At 38.2% G+C, this 18,087-nt stretch overlaps 1 protein-coding gene across 2 annotated transcripts in view; it reads right to left on the reverse strand.

Annotated features, from left to right (window-relative positions):
• cpeb3 (cytoplasmic polyadenylation element binding protein 3) overlaps window positions 1-18,087 on the reverse strand; it is a 49,498-nt gene that overhangs the window by 5,830 nt on the left and 25,581 nt on the right. For both annotated transcript variants that reach the window (XM_044135936.1, XM_044135938.1), the window contains 5 exons: window positions 17,052-17,219; window positions 15,689-15,778; window positions 2,744-2,862; window positions 1,857-1,971; window positions 333-514 (listed from right to left, as the gene is read on the reverse strand). In XM_044135936.1, coding sequence (XP_043991871.1) covers window positions 333-514; window positions 1,857-1,971; window positions 2,744-2,862; window positions 15,689-15,778; window positions 17,052-17,219 — 674 coding nt within the window. The remainder of the gene's footprint in view (window positions 1-332; window positions 515-1,856; window positions 1,972-2,743; window positions 2,863-15,688; window positions 15,779-17,051; window positions 17,220-18,087) is intronic.

Consider the following 18,087-nt stretch of genomic DNA (forward strand, 5'->3'; position numbering starts at 1 on the left):
CTAAAATGAGCGAGCTGCGGCGTGGCTGGATATTCACGCATGGGGAAGTACTATAATTAAACCGGCTCTAAGTGTCTGCAACCTGAAACATCTGTCGGGACGCAGAGTGATTACACAGCCGGGCCGGGCCGGGCCTTCCGGTTCTGTAGGCTGCAGAGAAGCTTCTGGCAGAGCAGGAAATACATATACTCAATTAACAAAGTATTTGGTAAATAATCTACTCAAGTACTAAGAAACTGATCAAATTATCAATCATTGAATATGTAAGGATTACATCAAGAGACGGACCAAAGTGGAAATTTGGTCTCTCTCTCTCTGGTGAACTCGCTCACCCTTTTGTCAATGTCGTTGTGCTGCAGCTGGACAAAGCGGGCGCTGATGGCGGCGATGTAGCTCTGCTGGTTGGAGAACGCCACCCGCCCGGCTCCCTTCGGATATTTCAGCTCCGGGTCCGTGTCGATGCCGGCGTAACAAACGCCTCCGTACAGCCGGTCCATGATCATGGCTAGCTCCACTGGGAGACGAGGAAAACACAGAGCAAAAAATAAGAATACACTGCAAAAACACAAAATACTACAAATCTGTATTATAGGAGAAAAAAAATCCAAATACTTCTAGAGCTTCAGTCAAAACATGCAAGAGTACACTGTAAAAACAAAAAACTGACCAAATATCTTTGGTCTAGTTTCTAGTGCAAATATATCAGAAATCAAACTTACAAGTAACTTTCCAGCAAAATACAGTTTTAAGTAAATAATTCCTTTATATTGACTGAAAAAAAAATTCTACCAGCAGATTCTTTCACTTATAACATGACAAAAATATATTGTTTTAAGTGAAAAAAAAAAAAAATCAAGCATTCCTTATTTTAAGTTTTTATTTCTCATGTAGGAGTTAAAAAATTACTACATAATTCTCTTAATATTACTGCTTTATTCTTGAATTATTTCGACTTTATTTTCATAACATTCTGGGTTGATCCTCAGATTCTGGCTTATATCTCATGATGTTAAACTTTATTTTGATATTATCGAGACATATTTGTTAAAACTGCCTCCATGTCGTGACAGTTTAATATGCAACAGATAATCTGTGATAACTTCCATCACCTTCACTTCTTCCCTGAGCTACTATCGCTGTCTGAAGAAATGCACCAAAAACAACCAATCAGAGCCAGGAGGCGGGGCTTATCGCTGCCAATCAACCTCAGTTCCTCACCATTAAATGTAATGGCAGAGAAACCACTTAATGTTGCTTGAAAACGGTTTATCTGATGTCATCAGTAGGTTAAGTAGCCTTAGCATTTATGACAGAGGCTTGGGTGATGATTGACAGCGCTAAGACCCGCCTCCTGGCTCTGATTGGTTGTTTCTAGTTAGCAGTTTCATATTAAACTGTCACAATATGATGACAGTTACAACTATGTAAAAGATATATTTTGTAAAAGTTAGGCAATGCAGCTTTAATGATTAAGAGGACAAAAAACATCCAGTTTTATTTTTAGTAGTTGACTGATTTCAGCATCTATAGTTTGTTCCTTCCTCTTTCAAAAATTTTCCACTCTGTCCCCCACAAACAGCAGCAGCAGCAGTTTCAACCTGCTGGGGGTAATTATCTGGGGGTCAGATTGCAGACAAGCTAGCGATGCTAATCCTGCTAAGAGAAAGGCTCAACCTTCCATTAGCTCATGAATTCCTAACGCGTTGACCTCTGGGTCGCCCTCCTGGGAACCCAAGACGAGGATTGCTTTCTCTCTGGGAGAAGCTTCATTACCGCCTCTGGCTGCGGTTCACCTTATGAAGCGCATTTGGAGGCTTTAAGGGGCAGAAGCTGCAGGATTCATAACGGAGGGCTACCTGCACGCAGGGGCCGGGGAACTCCCCCGACGAAGATGGTTTTGCGGGGATCCAGAGGCTGGGAGCCGTCCATGACGAAGTCACTGTCGCTCAGGTTCCAGGGACGGATCTGGACCTGCAGAAAAACAAGAAGAAAAAATAAATAAATAAAATGGAAAACATTTGAGCTAAAACTGAAATATGGGAGAGGGAAAGGCTACAGAGTTAGCATGAAGCTGTGTGATATGGAGAAAACGGGCCGAAAGTAAATACTTAATCAGCCTCAGATTATCAGCAGTACACTGCAAAAACACAAAATCTTATCAAGTATTTATGGTTTCCTTTCTAGTACAAATTTCTTAGTATGCTTGAAATTAGAAATTAGACCAGGGGTGTCCAAAGTGTAGCCTGGGGGCCATTTGTGGCCCTTGAAATCATTTTGTTCGGCCCCTGATCACAAGAATGTAAGAAAACAATTGACGCCCAAAAATATTTGAAAATTGTCTTTTATTTTTTAAATAATATATGAATTGAATATATTTTTAAACAGTTTGAAGCCCTATTTACCTTTAAAATAATTTATAGATTTTATAAATTTATAATTTTTCATTGAGCAGGTGAATAAACCATAAAAAAATCACAGTAAACTAATTTTTGCATTTTTAATTTAATAAATTTTGTGAACCACCAGTAGTTTAAATTTGCCAGTTTTGATCCTCAGTTCAAAAACGTAACACCAGTAAATCAGACAAAACTAACCTTCCAGTTTAAGACGATAATTCCCTAATATTGGTGAGAAATATTTGTTCCACAGGCAGATTCCTTCACTCATAACTTGGAAAAAATGTCTTGTTGCAGGTGAAATAATCTGCCAGAGGAACCAGTAACAGGTGACCAGTAACACTTACTGGTTTGTCCTTGATGGTGGGACTGGACACACACAGGTAGAGCTTCCCGTCCTCCTCAATGCAGGCGTCGATCAACGCCTGGACTGAAGCCTCTTCCTGGAAAAGCAGGAAGGCGTAACCTGGAAGAAACCAAAAAAGGATTTTAAATAAATATGGCCTTGAGAGGGAATAAAAATAATCATAATTCAAATAATTTAACAGTTTCAGCAAATACATGCAGGCGAAAACATAAAGTCTAGTTTCTAGAGCAAATATCTTATTACACGTAGACAAAACTAATTTAGAAGTAACTTTTGAATTTGTTTTAAGTAAATAATTCCTTAATATTGATGAAAAAGTTTAGTTCCACTGGCAGATTATTTCACTTTTAACATTGGAAAAATGTCTTGTTATAAAATAAATAATCTGCCATTCCTCATTTTAAATTTGTATTTTTCATGTAGGAGCTATAATAAAACTACTACTTATTTCTGCTAATATTACAGCTTTATTCTGACATTATTTTGACTGTCATATGACTTTTCTCCTATTATTACAAGTTTATTCTCATAATATTAAAATTTATTCTGATAATATGCCTTGTTGTACGATTTTATTCTTTGTACTATTACAACTTTATTCTCACGAGATTAGGAACTTTTTTTATTCTCCTATTACAGCAAATTTATTATATTATTACGACTTAATTCTCGTACTATTACAAATATTTTCTCGTATTACAACTTTATACTCATTACTTTTTGTCGTACAAATTTAGTTTTGTATTATTACAACTTTATAGTGATAATATTATGACTTGTATGACTATTCTTGTGTTATTAGAACCTTATTATCGTATTACTACGACTTAATTCATGTAACGACAAGTTTCTTCTGGTGTTATTACATGACTTTACTCTTGTATTACTGTGACTTTGTGTAGTAGTACTAGTACTTATTTCATCCATATTAAGGGATTATTAACTGTGAATAAACTCCTATATTGTGCTAAAAAGTTACTTTTAAGTTAATTTTATCTTATTTTATGTGTTCTAAGATATAAATGACTAGAATCTAGACCAAAATCACTCTGTCATATTTTGTGTTTTGCTTTTCTTTGCTCGTTTGCCTCCATGATGCCAGCGCTTTGCTCCTCAGGGGAACCATTCAATATTTAGCAGTCTGACACGCGCTGAGTGACGAGGTTTTGTGCAAGAAAGAAAAAAAGAAAAACTTTCTCAGACTGTTTCTGAGCGCTGCTGCATCATTTAATGTTGAGAGCAGAGACTTCCTTCGAGGTCAGAGCGACAGAAAACCGATTCATCTAACGCTGTTAGAAGCACCAAAAAAAAGGACAGAAAATCCATCCGAGGCGTAAACCTCAGAGGAAAAGGATAAAAACAAAACATTTAGATCTTCCACTTCTTTTATTCACAATGTCATTTTGCTCCTCTTTATTAAAATTGGTCAGTTACCATCTAATCTCCTCCTGACCCGTGTCTAGTTTAGTCTATTTTATCCTAATCCAGAACTAGAAAAACTGTATTTCTAAATTGTCAGCAAATTACAGGGTTTGTATTTTATCCACAGTAAAATTCAAGAATTTTTCAAGCATTGATAAAGTAAGTTTTCAAAATTTTCCAGCAAAAACAATACAAATGAACTAAAAACAGTTTAAATTCATAATTGCATGATACTACTTATTAATTATTCTATGTTTTTATTCTACATTCAACAATAAGAATAAAGTAAAAAACAAAGTTTTATGTTTTTAAACGTCTCAAACATCCTATAAACCTGTCTGATGAGAACAAAACACTAATTTAACACAAGAAATATATATGATTTATATTGTTTAATGTAAATAGATTTAAGCCATTTAATCCAGTCAATAAGTCATCGAGAAATTAGGAATAATAAATATTTACTACATTGAAACAACCAAAACAAATTGTTTTTATTCCTCAAATTAAATGCTAAAACACAAAATACAAAGAAAGTTTTAAAAATGTTCCTGCTATATTTTCTGGTATTTAGTAAATAGAAATTATTTTGTTAATTTTAACTAACCAAAAGCAAGAAAAGTTTTGTCTGATTTAACTTCAAGACAGCAAGAAAACAACAACAGTGCAACAATTAATGAAATTAATCTTGATCAATTAATTAATTAAGTAATTAATTGATCAATTAAGGAATTGATTATTAGATAACTGGAGTATAGAGAAGAAAGGAAGTGAAGAAAGAGGAAATCAGATGTCTACATCTGATACGGATTCTGAAAATCCGATAATTAACTGAAATATTTCTGTACATATCCAGAACTTTAAGGGCAATCCTGAGTTCAATTAAATGTTTACAATAATCCAAAAAGATCAAATTAATTAAAACCATTATTTACACATTGGAGCTAAAACACCAGCCGCTACCAGCTGCTTTAAACGTCCAAATAATCTCTCTAATTGGGCGCACACACCAGAAAGCTGCCTCATCATCGGCCGGCTGACGCTTACGTAAGGACGGGATGTCATTCGGATAAATCTGAGGTTTAGGACAACATCATCGCCCCTCAAAAAGAAAGAGACAGAGAGAGAAAGAGACAGAGAGAGAGAGAGGGGAGGGGAAAAACTTAAATGGGGTAAAAATAAGGCATGAAAAGGCAGAGCTAGCCAGCAGCTCTTCCAGTCTGAGAGAGAACAACATGTTCTGTGACTCGGAGGGGGAGGGAAGAGAGGCAGATGGAAAAGAGAGTAAAACAGCAAAGGAAAGGTGGGAAGAGAATGAATGAGGGCTTTACAAGCTGAGCATCCAGAAATAGGTTCTGGTGAGCAGGAGCCTTTCAGGAAGTGGGGAAAAGACGCTGAAAGTGAAACAAACTCCCGATTTAAACTAAACTAACCCACAGACTGAAACTAGGTCGCTTTAGCAAGACAATATTTGCACTTTTCTAGGCTTAAAAACGGGACTTGGTGCTCAAATATTCCCATTTTGAATGGTTTTGTGCTTCCAGTTGGGTCTCAACTGCTTCGACCAACAGACAAAGAGCTTTAAAAAGACAAGAAGAAAAAACAACTAATCATTTTTGGGAATAAGTTCATGTTTTTAGGTATCTGGAAAATTTAAAAGCATTCAGAATGTAACTAACGTCACTAATCAGCAGGCTCTGCTCCTCACCTAGCAACCCCCGATGCTAGGCAACCCCAACCAAGCCCAGCCCATCACCTAGCAACCCAAGTGGAGCTCCAGCACGTTTGGTCAGCTGGATTTAAAGCTGCTAGGAAAGATTTGTTTTTTGCTGTTGGCTTACCATCCAAAAACCACCAGCTACATTCTTGTTGGTCGTGCAGAATTCTCCACTTCTGCCTTTCAAAGATGGACGGTTGCATAATTGTGCATCGGTTTGCAGCCATTTTCATGCGCGAGTATAAATGCTGAGTTGGGCATCGTGGCAGCTGCAATTTATTTGGATTTAAAGTGGCAAGACATCGAAAATACAGCTCATTCTGAAAGGAGCTCAAAACTGGCAGAAGTGAGCACACTGAAATTGTCATGAAATGTGATAATTGGTGGCGAGGATGGCTGCAGAGGACCCAGGTTGTGGTGTGAAAAAGGATTATTTAATTAAAGCTCTTACAGATTAAGAGAAAATCCATCCAGCACAGGTGAACTAGGAAGCAAGGAACTCAACACTGGTAGCTCTAGTAGTGAAGATAAACATTGACTTGACACTTTGACAAGGACCCGACGAGGAAACACAGACACAGGTGGGATTAAATACACAGGGGAGTGTTCAAGGAAACAGAACACAGCTGGGATCAACCAAGGAGTAGACAAGACGACACAGGAACTAAATTGACTAGAAAACAAACACAGAGACTTAAATCGAAACAGAAAGGTCGTTATCTTAGAATTATTTTGTGCAAAATAATGTATTGCACAAATAGATAACCATCCACCTTTGAAAAGCAGAAGTGAAGCCTCCTGCAGCAGTTGGTTTCTGGATGGTAAGTCAACAACAAAAACGTATCTTCTCCAGCAGCCATTGTACAGCACAAACAGCGGTAAAACCAGCTGACCAAACATGATGGAGCTCTGCTTGGGTTGCTAGGTAATGGATTAGGCTTGGCTGGTGTTGCTAGGTAACGGTGCTGTGCCCCCAGAGTGTGACTTAATCAGGAGGTTTTTCAACCAGCTCATTTTCCAGTCACCAAAAGATATGAATTATTGGCTGAATGTTTTTTTCAAGCACTTAAAAACATAATTTGAATGTATTTTCTATTTGTTTTGGGCATTTCTCCAAGAAATAATGGCTTTGTTTGATTATCTAAAAGCATCTAAGTGAGAAACTTCAGAAGGAATAGACCTGTAATGGTGTGTGTGGACGGGGGTTCTTTTATGGTAAATATTAGCGTTTCTCCAAATCGATGTGACCCACTTCATCGTCTTTAATCTGAGCGAATGAACGGATATTCAGTCCAGACGCTGCTGAGGATGTGTCTGCCTCCGTCAGCCTGGCGCAGTGCGGAGGCTTATGCCACGGGAGGAGAGCGGAGATCTGCAGTGGCTCGTGCCTGCGATTTAGAAAGCTTTCCTCCTGAGCTCTCAGCACCGTCTGCCAAGTAAGGCAATGTGTGCAGAGCAATGAGCAACGAACAGGACGGACACTTTCCTGATTCATGGGGAGGCGACATATTGTCAGATTACCGGAAGATGTCACTCTCAGCCGACACTTCATTAGTCTTGATGTGTTCAGAAGTAACTTAATGTTCATGATTTAACCGTTTCTTTCCATGTCGCAGCAACAACAGAGCAACAGTGATGAATTTTACCAACAAAATCTTTGCGTGCGATTACACCAAAGTGGGTGGAGCCAAGAGAAACTGAGGGAATGAGTGAAGAGTTAAACAAACTTACATAAAAAAATGTACATTTGAAATAGATCACCAAAATCTCTAAATTAATGTAAGATTCAGACTCTGAGTGTTTTCAACAGTTAGGTCACACACCCCAGTTGTCGTAAAATTAAATCTTTTGTTCATTTTGACTTTTTAAATAGTGTTTTTGAATGAAGTTTTTAAGTTTAGGTAGATTATTCTGCTGCTCCCCTCCTGCTGCACATGGCTCAGTCGGTGCAAACGACACCCAAGTCACCAAGGGGTCAGTCACTTAGCAGAGCGCAAACATCTTTCCACTGGCACATCAAAGCCCGAGATTGAAATCCAAGTCTTCCCACTACCTCATTGAGTGAAAGTTATGTTGACTTTGCGGAAATCTAATCCAATGATGACCAGATACGGCGACTGACCGAGTCATGCTGCTGGCTTCTCCGGCTTAAATGGTGACATTTAAGTCCAGGGTTATCTCAGCAGCTGAGACGTGTCTGCGGATTGGTTCCCACTGAGCACAAGGCCTCAGAAAGCACCCAACCATCAGGAATAACGCCATCTGAACAACAGATGACGCTTCTACATGCTATGATGTTTTTTTAAAGGGGACTCGTTATGTAAAATGTACATTTTCCACGTTTTTGTACTTCCATTTGCGCCTCTAATGATTCTTAGAAAGAAAAACAACACAATACCCCTCAGCCTTTTTTTTTTTTTTTTGGGTGTCCGGAAAGTGAGTTGTTTCAAAAACCTTCCCAAAGTAACGTCACAAATCAGCCTAGCCGGTTGCCTAGCAACCCCGGTGGAATTCCGTCCATTCCGTCCTAGAAACCCAGGCGGAGTTCCAGCATGTTTGTTCAGCCGGTTTTGCCACTGTATAATGGCTGCTGGAAAAGACAGGTGTTTTGTTATTGACTTAACATTCAGAAACAGCTTATTGTTGGGTGTGCTGTGGTGGCGTAGCGTATAGCGTGACCCACATTTGGAGGCCTTGAGTCCTCGACGCGGCCGTCGTGGGTTCGATTCCCGGACCCGGCGACATTTGCCGCATGTCTTCCCCTCTCTCCCTCCCCCTTTCCTGTCAGCCTACTGTTATATAAAGGACACTAGAGCCCACAAAAAAAAAAGAGCCCCTGGAGGGGAGAAAGAAACAGCTTGTTGCGCTCGTGTTGGTTGTGCAGGAGGCTCTACTTCTCCTTTTCAAAGATGTATGGCTGTATATTTCTGCATCCGTTTTGAGTCATTTTCAAGTGCGAGTGTAAATGGCTAATGCTGAGTCAGGGGTCGTGGAAAGAGGCAGGTTATTTGGATTTAAAGTGACAAGAGGACCTAAAACGGCTCAATCTGAAACTAACCTGACTAAAATCTCATTATCAAAGAAGGATTTTGTGCAAAAAATGTGATGAACATGTTTTGTATACCCCATAGACTTATTCTAACCTTTAAGTTTCACTTTACTGGAGACAGAATAACCTTAAAGAAAGAGAGGGGGAGAGAGGATGAGAAATACCTCAAAGGCTTAGAAAAACTGGAGAATACTTGAGGACAAAGCAGAGAAATCAAGTAATGCTAATCATCTCAATTTGAAGCAGTCACTCAGAGTGTAATCCCAACACAACGGGGGAAAAGATAAATCAAGGCCTGGGTAACGGAGGAAGACTTAAACTGAAACTGGGGCACTTCTCTGAATTCAAAGAGACATAACAGCAAACAGAACAGACCTCTGCGTGGAATGACTCATGGTGTGATAAAAGCAAAATTATAAAACGCTGATCGTGACCATCTGCAGGCAAAGGACACTGCAGTTGTAACCTTTCCAAAGTTCGGTTATTGCTGTGTGACGCAAGCGCTTCTCAGGAGTTTACAGCTTCCACTGTTCAAATGACGCTGTACACACAACGAAACCTTCAACGCTCCTCCTCCTTCTGCCCCAAGTCACAGACCAAAATAACTCCCTCGCATCTGAAGCTCATCGCCAACAATAGCAATGAGTGTGTTGTGTGGATGATGGGAGGCAGTTTGAGCGACAGCAGCATCATGACTACAGACTCTCACTTGTACTTTAAAGGAATCGGTTTTGAGCATCAGTAGCTGCAGCTCGGCTTCAGTGGGTTTCCAATGTCTTTCCTTTTGATGGGTTTTTAACTTTATGAACTCACTGCTTTATAGAACGTATTCCCAATCTGTTTATTCTGTGTTTCACTGTCTCTTTTCCAGATTGAGTCATTAGTTCTGTTTCCATTACAAATTTTTGTTTGTATTCTACTAACATCGGGTGGAGGGACCCACAATTTCACAATTACAGTGTTTCCATCGAATTTGAAATTAAATTAAAATCACAGGTGACTAAGCTTGTTCACGGTAGCGATGGATGTCACAGTTACTTGAGATGTATTCATAATTCAGCCATCAGAGGAGACGTTGTCGTCTTATTCAGGCGTGGGAGCGATAAACGTTAAACTTGGGAGCGAAGACATGCGGCGTTTTGGGGAAAAAAGAAGAGCTTTAGATTCAACACCTTCGAATGACAACTTTCTATGAAATACGAGATGCTGTAAGCTGCAGATTGTCCAATCAAAACAACAAAGACAAACCATCATCCTCTGACCACTTCTTATTTGTTGTTTCTGCCAGTAGTAACACCTGGCTGTTGATCATGTGACCCGTGATGCGAGAAGTGTTTTTTTTTCTTGTTTGTTTTTTTGCAGTTTTGCAAAATAAATCTATTTCCAAACCACCTCAACTGAGGATAATAACGTCTTACAGGAAAACAAGTTTTTTGGAAATTGGGTTGTTCCCATTAAGTAAATTTCATAGAGAGTACGCCTGGTCTAATCCCACCTCGTCTTACTCTCTATTCTGGATTGAAGCACTGATGAAGCTATTGGTGGCAATTTTCCCAGATAAACTTCTAAAACTAATTTACGTGTCTGTTTAGTAAACTTTCAGCTGAATAAACGGTTAATTATTTAGGTAGCTAAATGTTTAAGTTTATGCTCTTATTTTGAAGTGGTTTAAAATCGTTTACCCATCAGTTCTGTTTCCTGTTCTCATGTTCTCTAACGTTGCTTTTTTTAATGCCCCAGGGCAGCTTGTTGTGTCTGTAAACAGAAGTGATGGATGTCAGGGAACGGGAGGCTGGGCCAACAACACGAGCCTGCAGACATTTTGAGTTGGATAAATAAAATTAAAAAAGTATTTTAGGTTTCTGAACAGAACGTTGCATTTAAAGTTCCTGCATTTAAAAAAGAACCATTTTATCTGAACAAAACAATCTTTTCTTACATATAATTAGCTCTATATTAAAAGGATCTACATCAAAGCAACACTTTTTATTACATCTTTTGATCCATTACTGGAGGCTGTGACAATATTAGCAGAGAGAAGAAGCTGAGGGGAAACAATCCTGCCTTGGCATCAACTTTCTGTCTCTGCCTGACCTTCATCCCAAGCACCAAAACAGTCCAGGCCCGGCCCCCGAAGCCTGACTGAGCCACAGTGTGAGTCACCGCTGAACAAAACACACTTTCATAACGGCACAGGCGCATGCTGCTGGCGGTTTAACGAGGAGCAGGGTGGAAAGTGACAGTTATCTTCCATTCGGTCAAGCCTGGATGGAAGCTCAACAGGCTCTGGACGCATTTCCCTCATTCTGCAGATCGGAGCGAAACGTTTCCCTCCTCTTCGGTTTCTTCTGTTTTCTCCTCTTGTCACACTTAAATGTTTCAGTAATTTTTTTTTTTTTGCCTAAATCATCTTTTGGCAAAGAGTGGAGATTTTTTATTTTATTTATTGTTTTTGCAAAAATAATTTAAAAGGAAAAAGACAAATGATCCTGTCCCTAGATGAAAAATTGATTTCCATCTTAATATGGCAATTTATGGAAGAGGGTTACGGCCACACACACAAAAATAAAACTCTCAGAATTCAGGGTTGTTTTTTTTCCGGAAAATTCAGAATTTTTTCCTCAAAATTCTCATTTTTCAGAATTCTCCTTTTTTTTTCTCAATTTATTTTTTCCCAGAATTCTGATTTATTTTTTCTCCTCGTAATACATTTTTTTCTCACAATTTTGACTTTTTCTTCAGAATCAGAATTGGTTAGCATGTTTATGCATCGTCAAGGAAATCTATTCTTAAAATTCAAATCTATAAAACAAATTTGGGACAGTCTGTCAATCTGGATAAAATTCACATTTATAAATCCTATAAGATTTAAGGAGGAAACATATATGATCATTTCAATACATTAACAACATAATTGTAGACTGTTTGATTATTTATTTGAATTTTGACATAAATTTACACAGAATTAGAAAGTTTAAAGTTTTTTTTTTATTGGCTCTAATCCTCTTCTGTAGAAATTAGCTGTGATTATCCATATTTTTTGGTTTATCGTCACTAACCACACTGCCTGATTACTGCCAGACCCTCAAATTAATATTTTAATCAAACGATATTTCTCCATCAAAAGATGGGCAGAAATATGTTAAAATCGATCCATAGGTGGCGCTGTTATTACACCCATAAACAGAGCGCTGAAGTGTGACATCTACATTCATCACACAGCGAAGTTTGATTGCAGTCGAATTTAACTAGTAGTATAAACAAATGGACAAATAATATCCAGTATTGAGAATTAAGACCAGTTGGTCGAATCAAACCTGAGCTCTTTTCTTTGCTTTGACATGTCAAATTGTGTTTTGGGCCACCTTGTTATGATGACCCAACCCAGAGGTGGTAATGCACTGACCCATCCGGAAAGGGTTACCAATCCAATTCTGAGAGGCTTCAGCGAACCACAGCAGGCGCCATTATGCAGTAATGGAGAAAACATGAAACAGTGGTGAACCTTTTAAGGAACGGCAGGCAAAATGAAATCAGTAACCCATCACAAAAGAACTCCAGGCCTCAGTTCGGATCAGCATTCAGGAATCAACAATAATAGGAAAAAAAATAATCAGTGAGAGGCAAAACCACCTCTAACCAAAAAGAACAGGAAGTCCCATCTCACAGTTTCCACAACACACCAAGACCTACATACGGAGTAAAACATTCAGAAGAAGAATGCTACGTTGACAGTTGACAAAACGAGCTCTAAACATATGAACAATACAAAAAATAAATAAATGCAACAGACAAACTCTGCAAACAAAAACGGAAGTCCTCCAGACCACTAGGGGGAGTCGACCGCCAAATCAAATGAGACTCTCAGTCAAGACGGGATGTTAAGATTTAACGGGACGTACAGGAAGAAAAAGAACGTTACACTTCACATTTTACTTTTACAAGCATGCTGTGTTTTACAATATTATAAAACGGCAACATGCTCACATAGGTAGTATTACTCCCCCTAGTGGTCTGGAGGATCTCTGTTGTCTGGAGCAAGTTTCCAGTTGTTTTTGTTTTTTTTGGGGAATTTCCACTTATTGCGTCTATTTTTTGTTCACAGCATTTTCAGTTGCATTTGATTTTCGAATTTGTTTGTTTTGGAGTTACGAGTCGGTTTTTAAACGGTGATGGAAAAATCAGGCTGTCATTTTGACAGATTACACACACCTGACGATTTGGTGCAGTCACGCAGTTTCAACTTTACACTACATTGCAGAGCTCACTAAAATCAATCAACACGTTCTGACTAAAACCAGGAAGATAGAGCACATAACACCAGTTTTAAAGTCTCTCCACTGGCTCCCTGCAGCTCAAAGAATAGACTTTAAAATACTGTTGTTAGTTTATAAATCACTGAATGGTTTAGCACCACAATACATTAAAGATCTGCTGCTGTTGTATTAACCTTCCAAACCTCTCAGGTCTTCTGGTTCTGGTTCTGCTCTGCATCCCCAGAACCAAACGAGGAGAAGCGGCATCTATGCACCACAAATCTGTAACAAACTTCCAGAAAACTGTAAAACAGCTGAAACACTGACTTCCTTTAAATCTCAACTAAAAACCCACTTGTTTAGAGTTGTATTTGAAACGTAATCAATTACAAATTTATTGACGGAATCTGACTTGATGTTGTGTTTTTATTGTTGATTCTATGTTGCATCACTTTGTCTTTTTGTGTTTGATTTGATGTAAAGCACTTTGAAATGCCTTGCTGCTGAAATGTGCTATACAAATAAAATTTGATTGATTGATTGATTGATTGAACATAACAAAAATTCCCATCAGAGAGAGGATGGCAGGAATATTCTTCCATAAAGGGGAGTGTCTCCTGGATCAGGCAAACTTCTGATCACTTCATTTGGTGAAATGTCAGCCGATTTCAAAACTGTCACTGCAGAGAAAAAGTTGAATGAAATCCTCTTAATAATGACACGTTGTGGATTATCTGTTCCGCTTGTTGAATATTAATTAAACAGAAATGTCAGATTTTAAAAATAAATTCTTCTTCACTGTTGCTCAAATTGACGGACAAACGAGGAAGTTTAGCTTGATCTCTGATGGGCGTTTCTTCGCTTCGTTAAGACCTTAAGATAAAGATCAAACAAAAACGTGGCCTAATCAAAGTCGGAAACAACTCTGACTAGTGAGCCAAAATTCCTCTATAGCAACGTAAACGACTCTGTTGGATCCAATGCTGGACGGCAGATTAAACAAATTAATTTCTTTGGGAAAGCAGTCGTTATTTAAAAACTGCTTCTTTTTTATTTTGTCGCAACAGGGCAAAAACAGATGAAATCAGTTAAGGGGTCAGACGTGTTTTCACAGCTCGGCATTTTGCAGTCCCACAGGCGCTGGACGCACTTTGCTCTAAATCCCAAAGCCATGAGCTGCAAGGCTTCTGTCGCCTTTCCAAGATGGCTGGCCGGATAAAACGGAGAGCGAGACGCTAAACGGGACGTTTCAGATGAACACTGCACAGATGAGCGGACCCCGCCGCCTCCTCCCTTACATGGCGGCGTCCTCCAGCTGCCATAAGCTCATTCATTCCCCTAAAAGGATGCCGCATCCCCCACTCTTGGATTACAAGAGGCAAATAATCCCTCAGAATAATAAAAAAAAAGCAGGTAAAAGTAGTGTGGAGAGGAAAAACTGGCAGAGATATTCACAGATCCTCCAGACGCAGCGTATTCCCATCCACCGATTGTTTCCAGAGTAGATTCATAAAATGAGACAAACTGCAGCTAAAAGCAAAGAGGAGCAGCACAGAGGCTTAAAGAGCAACAATAATGTCGCCGGGCAAATTTCAACCAAAACACTCAGAAACGTTTAGATTAGTCCCAGGATTAATTCATTTCTAGAAAACAGAAATTTCTGACATCCAAAAGTTTAAAATTTACCATAAAATAAATAAATAAATAAAATCAGAAATTCTGAGGTTAGTCTCAGAAACTTTCCAGGAAAAATCTTTGCAATGATAGTAATCTGAGAAATTTTCTAGAAAAAAGGTGGAAATTTCCTAATTTGAAAGGCTGAAAATTTGCTAGAAGAAAGTTCAGAAATTTTGAGATTAATTTCACAAATTTTCTAAAAAAGAAAATGTGGAAATGTCCGAGTTTGAAAGGCTAAAAAGTTGCCCAAAAAATTCAGAAATTTCGATTTCACAAATTTTCTAGAGAAAACTATCTGAGTTCAAAAGGTCAAAAATCTTCCAGTTTTGAAGATCAGAAAATTTCTGAATGTCAAAAATTTTAAACCATACTTTTTTTTTTAGAAAATATTTGACAATCACAAAAAAGAAGGAATAAATTCAGCACATTTTTGACTTTTTAAATTGTTTTTTTCTAGACAATTGATCAGTTAATCTAAAATTTTCTGCGTGTTTTTGGTGGATATTTACTCCTTTTTTACTTTTTTATCTACAATGGGCCCAAAATGGGCTTCATAGCAAAAAGCAAACACAATCTCAACGTAAAAGGAAAAGAAAAATTCCCAGCTTCTCAGGAAACGGATCCTGAATCCAAACTCCAGCTGGACAGTTAAATCCTACAGGAGGGAAACAGAAACCTGCATCGCTGCCCAGCTGGAGCGGCGAACAGCTGAGCAATACGAGTCTCTGCAAACGATACACCAGCAGCGATATTTATTGATACACGTCTCTACGATGAGCGAAAGGCGGGACAACCTGCTGCTACCTTTAGGTGGGAAGTAGGATTTGCTTTCAGCTTTGTGGGGCCAATCCACGACCAGGTGTCCGTAGCGGCGGAAACTGTTGGTGATTTCATCTGCGGGGGGAAAACACAGAGAAGAAAATGTGAAATGCGATGAGTTTTCTCATACGGTACTGAAAACAAGAACTCGATGTGCAGCGAAACGCGAAACGCCATATTGAGAAGGTTGTTTTTCTTTCCCCCCCCCCGGTTCTTAAGACAAGCAGCTGCTGCATTAAACATGAAATGGGCTGAATCGGGTTGTGGAAACGCCACAGAGCACGTAATGCACCTTTACTCAGTAGAGCATGCTCTTAAACATCTGAAAGTAAAGTTAAACAGCTCTGGATGGAAGGTGATGAACTGCAAAAACACAAAATCAGACAAAGTATTTTAATATAGTTTCTATTGCAAATATTTAAATACACTTTAAATGAAACAAAACTAACTTACAGGAAACTTTTCAGCAAAATATAAAGGCCTGTTTTAAGTAAATAATTTCTAAATATTGGAGAAAAAGTTCTAGTTCCACTGGCAGATTATCTCACTTATTTCACAACCGTTACCTAGCAACGCCAGCCAAACCCAGTCTGTTGCTTAGCAACCCAGTTCTAATTCCACAGGCAGATTATTTCACTTGTAACAAAACATTTTTTCCCACATTACATGTAAATTCATCTGCTGATAGAAATAGTTATTTTTCATCAATTATAAGGAATTATTTACTTAAAACAAACTCCTACATTTTGGTGAAAAGTTATTTATCACAGATTGTACACATTATGTACCATCATCCATATTGAATATTGTTTATTGATTATTGTACCATGGTCTATAAGTACAATTAGTAACAACTAAAATTTAGAAGTTTATTATTTGACAAAAATTATCCAATTTTTTAAGTGCATGAACCAATTTGAGATGTGGCTCTTGTGTAGAAAACTAATGCTATTGGTATGTGTACACTGCAAAAACACAACATACTACCAAGTATTTTCATTTATTTTTAGTGCAAATATCTTAGTACACTTGAAAAAAGACTAAATAAACAGTTTAACAAGATTTTTTAGGTCAATAATTATTGAATATTGATCCAATGTACCAGTTACAGGTAAAAATGTTGTGTTTTTTTGTATCTTTAGGAGGTTTTTTTTTTTTGCAGTGTAGTGTCAATGTGCCCCTAAATGGAGTTGATAAATGTCAGCATGACTGTAACAGGCAAAAAGTCAAAACTACAGCGTGTTCTGGGACGTTTCCAACTGGGAGAAAGGAGCATAATATGCATCAGGGTGAAACTCGCTGCAAAAAATGAAAATTAAAAAAATACAAAATAAAAAAATTCCTTTACCTTCATCTATGTCGGGAGGAAGACCTCCGACAAACACTTTCCTGGAGTAGCGCTCCATCCTCTCGCCGTTCTGACAGCGGGTCGGCGAGTTCAGGCCCGGGGTCAGGGAGGGGTCACCGTGGCCGTCGTCAAGGAAACCATCCTCAAAGGGGAAAAGACAGGAACGACCTGGACGGGTTCGAAAAAATGAAAAGAACAGCAGAAAAGATGGACAGAGAGGAGGAGTGGGGAGGTAAAGAGTGTGAAGAGACGGTGAGTTTTTACTGCAGGTTTATGTCTGAACTACAACTTTATTTCTAATTATCAGATCTTATGCTGCGTTTCTTTCCACAAAAATAATCGCAAAAAAAAAAGAAGAGGCTTGTAAAGAGAAGCTGTGGATGAATAAAAAAAGATTAAAAAATATGAAAATAAAACATCCAGGGAAAATTTTGTATTTTGGTTGGGGTCACTGTGTCTTTGTAGTATTAGTAGTTTTTATTAAAGGCTAAATTTGATCATTTTTGCAACAGTTAAATACAGGTTTGAAGGGGAAATGAGGACAATAACGAGTTATTTAATCATTTCAGCAGCTTTTAAAATTATAATATTCACAGTGGATCTAAAAAGAGCACAAAGTTTTTTTTGGGATGTAAAATCAAATTCCTGAGCTAATTTCTAAAATGCTAACCCGTTTTATTTCCGTTGTTTAGTTTTCCTGCTAATCAGTCTTTTACATTTAGACTCTGCCGTCATAAAAATTAAATCCCTCTTTGTGTTTCTTTCAGACACCAGAAGAGTTTGGCCAAACCTGAAAGGTACGGCTCAATCTGAAGCAAAACAACACCACAGTATGATGCCGCCACTGCCGTGTTTCTCTGTGAGGATCGATGCAGCTCATTCAATGTAAACCTGAAAAACTTACATTTTGTCTGCTTTAATTTTAGTAAAAGCATTTTTTAGATTTTTTTTTTATAGGCCAGAGTGCTAATAGGGCGGCCATCTTTTTTGACAAGCATTTTTTTATTTTATTATTTTATTTGGACTTTGAATTCAG

Source organism: Gambusia affinis, linkage group LG13, assembly GCF_019740435.1.
Source record: "Gambusia affinis linkage group LG13, SWU_Gaff_1.0, whole genome shotgun sequence".
Classification (NCBI taxonomy): domain Eukaryota; kingdom Metazoa; phylum Chordata; class Actinopteri; order Cyprinodontiformes; family Poeciliidae; genus Gambusia; species Gambusia affinis.